General features: G+C 54.2%; 1 protein-coding gene across 1 annotated transcript; it reads right to left on the bottom strand.

Annotated features, from left to right (window-relative positions):
• Window positions 1-259: 259 nt before the first annotated feature.
• Window positions 260-1,121, bottom strand: LOC126234895 (basic proline-rich protein-like). Its single transcript, XM_049943635.1, has 2 exons — window positions 993-1,121; window positions 260-577 (listed from the first exon to the last, which is right to left on the bottom strand). Exons 1-2 carry the CDS (start codon window positions 1,119-1,121, stop codon window positions 260-262), a joined length of 447 nt encoding a protein of 148 aa, XP_049799592.1.
• Window positions 1,122-1,794: the final 673 nt, after the last annotated feature.

The raw sequence follows: 1,794 nt of genomic DNA, 5'->3' as shown, positions 1-1,794 counted from the left end.
TATATATATTTAAATGCAGTAGAGAGAGTGAGAGAGAGGGGGGGGGGGGAAGAAAAGGGAGAGGGTCCTTTACTGCTGTACACATTGAGTTTCTCGAAACAGAGATGTGGTTTGCACAGTCAGGTGCCGTGGACTGATGACAGAAGTAACACATTTAAAGAGGAAAATCACGTCCTTCGCTAACGAATGAACTGAAACCAGGTGTACGAAGGGTCGGTATTTTATTAAAGTGCAATAAGGGAGGGGCAGCCAGGGTGGTCTAAATATTGGAGGCGGTGCCGGGGTTGGCAAGGAGCGCTGGTGGACGGCAGGTCGTGCCGACAGATGCACGAGGGAGGAGTGAGAAGGGGGGGGGGGGGCCGCCGCACACAATGGGCGCCGCGCCGGGTGGGTGCGGCCGCGGCGTCGGCGTCGACGTCGGTGGCGTTGCGGAAATATGAGAGCCCGGCGGGTCCCCCAGGGAACCCTCTGCGCGAAACGACGGCACCGGCAGCGGCGGCGGCGACGGCGTCCTTTGGGGACGGGAGGCCGGGACGGCGCCCCCGTCCCTGGACTGGCACTCCGTGTATGGTGACATCTTTCCGCCAAGTATAAGCAAAGAACATTAAACATTCATACGCGCCGCGCGCGCTGAGGCGCGCGCACACACACACACACACGCACACAGCCACACCCTGTCTTTTCTTTCTGTGAAACATCTCGTGCAGAGCTTTTCTTTCTTTTGCCCCTTCTCTCTCTCTTCTCCCCAACCCCCCTCTCTCTACCTCCCCCTCTCTCTCTCTCACTCACTCTCTCGTGCCTCGGCACTCCCTCTCCCCCTCTGCCCCGGCCTGTCCTTTTGAGATTTGTAAAGAAGACGAGGACCGGTGCGGCAGGGCAGCGGCCTCATTGTGCGCGCGCCGCCGTTAATATTTCAGTACCATTACGTCGCCCCGCAGGATATTGTGATGTAAGGTTTATTTTGCCTCTTGGATGGCCCGGCGCGTATTTACCCCGGCGACTGCGACCAGCGCCGCGCTCTGCAGCGCGAGCGGTGTGTAGCTGCGTATAATGGCGACCCGCACATTTCCTGGCCGGAGGGCCTCGCTCTTACCGTCTGCCAGCGCTCGCTGCGTCGCCATGTTCCCCAGTTAAAGTGCCTGCACTTCGTCGGTGTTGCATCTACTCCTTGTATTTAACACTCAGGAATCTGTACTGTAAACAACTAGGAGGGTAGAACATTACACAGGTGAATAAAGTTGTACGAATTAAATTTCATGTCTAGATAGAAATGATGTGGACTTAACAATAACACCCAGTCCCGAATTTTTCATCCATTTTCACTAATATGTTCTCTCACCAATACTTTATATCCTATACTTAGGCAATGTCTCAATTTGCCACCATGAACTTGTCCCAATAAGCTGACGATACTGACCTCCTTGCAGTCCACTCTACCTTCCATTCATTCCAGAGATCACACCAACTTCATCTCCTGTTGTAACCATTGCTACCTTTCGAGCCGGCCGTTATGGCCGAGCGGTTCTAGGCGCTTCAGCCCGGAACCACGCTGCTGCTACGGTCGCAGTGCGGCGGCGCGGTTCCTTCCGTCCCTTTACGACGTACCTGCACCTACCTATGAACATTGTCTCAGCAGACCATCAGTATGGAAGCCGAGCGAAACCTACTGTACTTCGAAGTGAACCAGACTGCAATTGGTTCAAATGGCTCTGAGCACTATGGGACTTAATTTCTGACGTCATCAGTCCCCTAGAACTTAGAACTACTTAAACCTAACTAACCTAAGGACAGCAC

This window comes from Schistocerca nitens, chromosome 2, assembly GCF_023898315.1.
Source record: "Schistocerca nitens isolate TAMUIC-IGC-003100 chromosome 2, iqSchNite1.1, whole genome shotgun sequence".
NCBI classification, from domain to species: domain Eukaryota; kingdom Metazoa; phylum Arthropoda; class Insecta; order Orthoptera; family Acrididae; genus Schistocerca; species Schistocerca nitens.
Note: the sequence above shows the minus strand (reverse complement) of the source record. Positions and strands in the feature narration are given on the sequence as shown.

Excerpts from the sequence above, each read along its gene's own strand:
- LOC126234895 (XM_049943635.1), bottom strand. The coding sequence starts at position 1,121 with ATGGCGACGCAGCGAGCGCTGGCAGACGGTAAGAGCGAGGCCCTCCGG. Across the intron at positions 578-992 it reads CGCTGGTCGCAGTCGCCGGG|ATGTCACCATACACGGAGTG; the intron begins GTAAATACGCGC and ends CTTGGCGGAAAG.